The sequence below is a fragment of the Austrofundulus limnaeus genome, unplaced genomic scaffold (genome assembly GCF_001266775.1).
Source record: "Austrofundulus limnaeus strain Quisiro unplaced genomic scaffold, Austrofundulus_limnaeus-1.0 Scaffold98, whole genome shotgun sequence".
Lineage (NCBI taxonomy): Eukaryota > Metazoa > Chordata > Actinopteri > Cyprinodontiformes > Rivulidae > Austrofundulus > Austrofundulus limnaeus.
Genome location: NW_013952500.1, coordinates 737,706 through 739,668, shown reverse-complemented (window position 1 = coordinate 739,668; position 1,963 = coordinate 737,706). Strand labels below are relative to the sequence as shown.

General features: G+C 40.7%; 1 protein-coding gene across 10 annotated transcripts in view; it reads left to right on the top strand.

The window, feature by feature from the left end:
* Positions 1-1,963, top strand: part of rbms3 (RNA binding motif, single stranded interacting protein) — a 378,321-nt gene that overhangs the window by 250,894 nt on the left and 125,464 nt on the right. For all 10 annotated transcript variants that reach the window (XM_014013118.1, XM_014013116.1, XM_014013117.1 and 7 more), the window contains one exon: positions 1,125-1,282. In XM_014013118.1, the coding sequence (XP_013868572.1) occupies positions 1,125-1,282 (158 nt within the window). The remainder of the gene's footprint in view (positions 1-1,124; positions 1,283-1,963) is intronic.

Sequence of the window (1,963 nt, the reverse complement as noted above, 5' to 3'; positions counted from 1 at the left end):
CTTATATTATACACTTTAAATGTGATTTTTTATCAAATCAAAGGATTCAAATCTGCTTTTGGTTTTTGTAACAATAAATTAACATAAAAATAACTGACCTTTACTTCTAAAATAATAATAATAATAATGAAAAAAACATTCACAGATTGTGTTTGGATGGCTGCTGAGGTGGATGCAAATGGCATTACAACGTGGCAGCGTTTATTTACTGATTATCTTCTACCAGCTTGTTACCACACCACGGGCAGCTGGCTGAAGTGTTGCATTTGTCCTTGACAGGTTTATCTTGTGATGGTCCTGGCTGCTGCTGCTGCTGCTCGATGAAAAACTCAGAGATGTGATTCTGAAAACTCTGGCTCGCTGCCTGATTGGATGAGTCACTTACTACCTGAAGGAAGGACGGACTGAATGTGATTTAGGAAAGTTTGGAAGCTACCTGTGCTTACAGGCTATAGGTTCATTCATTTATAATCAGCAACAAGAATGACATTTCACGCCTAATTGAAAAACTGAGTGGCTTCAAACCTAAGTATCATATAGAGACGTGCGTTATGACGGATTGGATGTGTGAATGATTGATCGGCGAAGTTGTCTCCAGCTGTTCGGACTCGCTGCTACCTCAGGCTAAACTCATCACCAGCTGTGCAGCCTCCCCCAGCATGCAGCAGCCTCTGGACATTATAGTGAGAACCTTTTTTTTKTTTTTGTCTTCGGATTTATCTCCAGCTTTAAAATTGGCCGTTACAAATGCAGAGTTTGAAATGTGTGCATCGTGCCGGACCTTAACACAGATTTGCTCTGATGACTCTTTCTGCTCACACGAATCTTTAAAACGGCCAAACGCGCTCAGTCGATCCTTCCCCCCCCACACACGGCCCGATGCCCTCTGAATTATTGATGCMTCCATATCGTATTTGAGTAGATAAATATGTTTGTCTCAAAGGCTAAATGTCATGTGGATTTGGAGTTTGGTGACCGTTTGCTTTGTCGTAAACCGTTTACTCGTGACACCGAGCTGATGCATATTTTACAGTTCCTTCAACTCGTACTGTTGCTTTTTTTTTCTTTTCCTAAATCTATTTTTTCTCCTCCTTTTTTTCCATGTGTCCGTTCTGTCGGCGCAGCAACAAGAGCAGGACCCCACCAACCTGTACATCTCCAACCTGCCAGTGTCGATGGATGAGCAGGAGCTGGAGAATATGCTGAAGCCCCTGGGTCACGTCATCTCCACACGGATACTGAGGGATGCTAATGGGGTCAGCAGAGGAGTCGGCTTCGCCAGGTAAATATCAATATTCATAAAATCGACGTGAGAGTACCTGCTCCTTATGTTCTGCGTGGGTCAAACAAAAAATACATTTTCTGTAGCACAACTTGTGCCTTTAAGCCCTCCAGTCAACACATCATTTCCTAACTAAGCTGGCCTAGTGGCACTCCAGTTTTCTGTCACAGACCAAAATCATATTTGTTATATGACATAAAAAGCAAATAACTTAATAATTTGGGATAACACTACAGTTGATGTAGTTTGTAATTGTGCTTGTTTTAGTCTTTATTTCCAGTTTTGGGGTTTTACAATCACAGTTTTTCTTCACAAAAGTAAACATCAACAAGCAAATAAAAATTTTAACATACATAGAAGAGTTGATGCCTTTATTTTTATACCGTTATTTAACCAAGTAAGTCCCACTGAGATCGCAGATCTCTTTTTCAAGGAGAAAACCCACGCAAGYACGAGGAGAACATGCAAACTCCAAACAGAAAGACCCCAGGTCTGAACTGGGGATCGAACCCAGGACCTTCTTGCTGTGAGGCGTCGGTGCTAACCACTGAGCCGTCGTGCTGCCTTTAAATTTTAAAAAGCTTGTTCCTTGTAAAAGTCTTTTAAAATATGTATTTTGACATTTTTAAATAAAATGACAATCATTTTTGAAGGAAACTGTCCTCATCAATTTTAAAATTG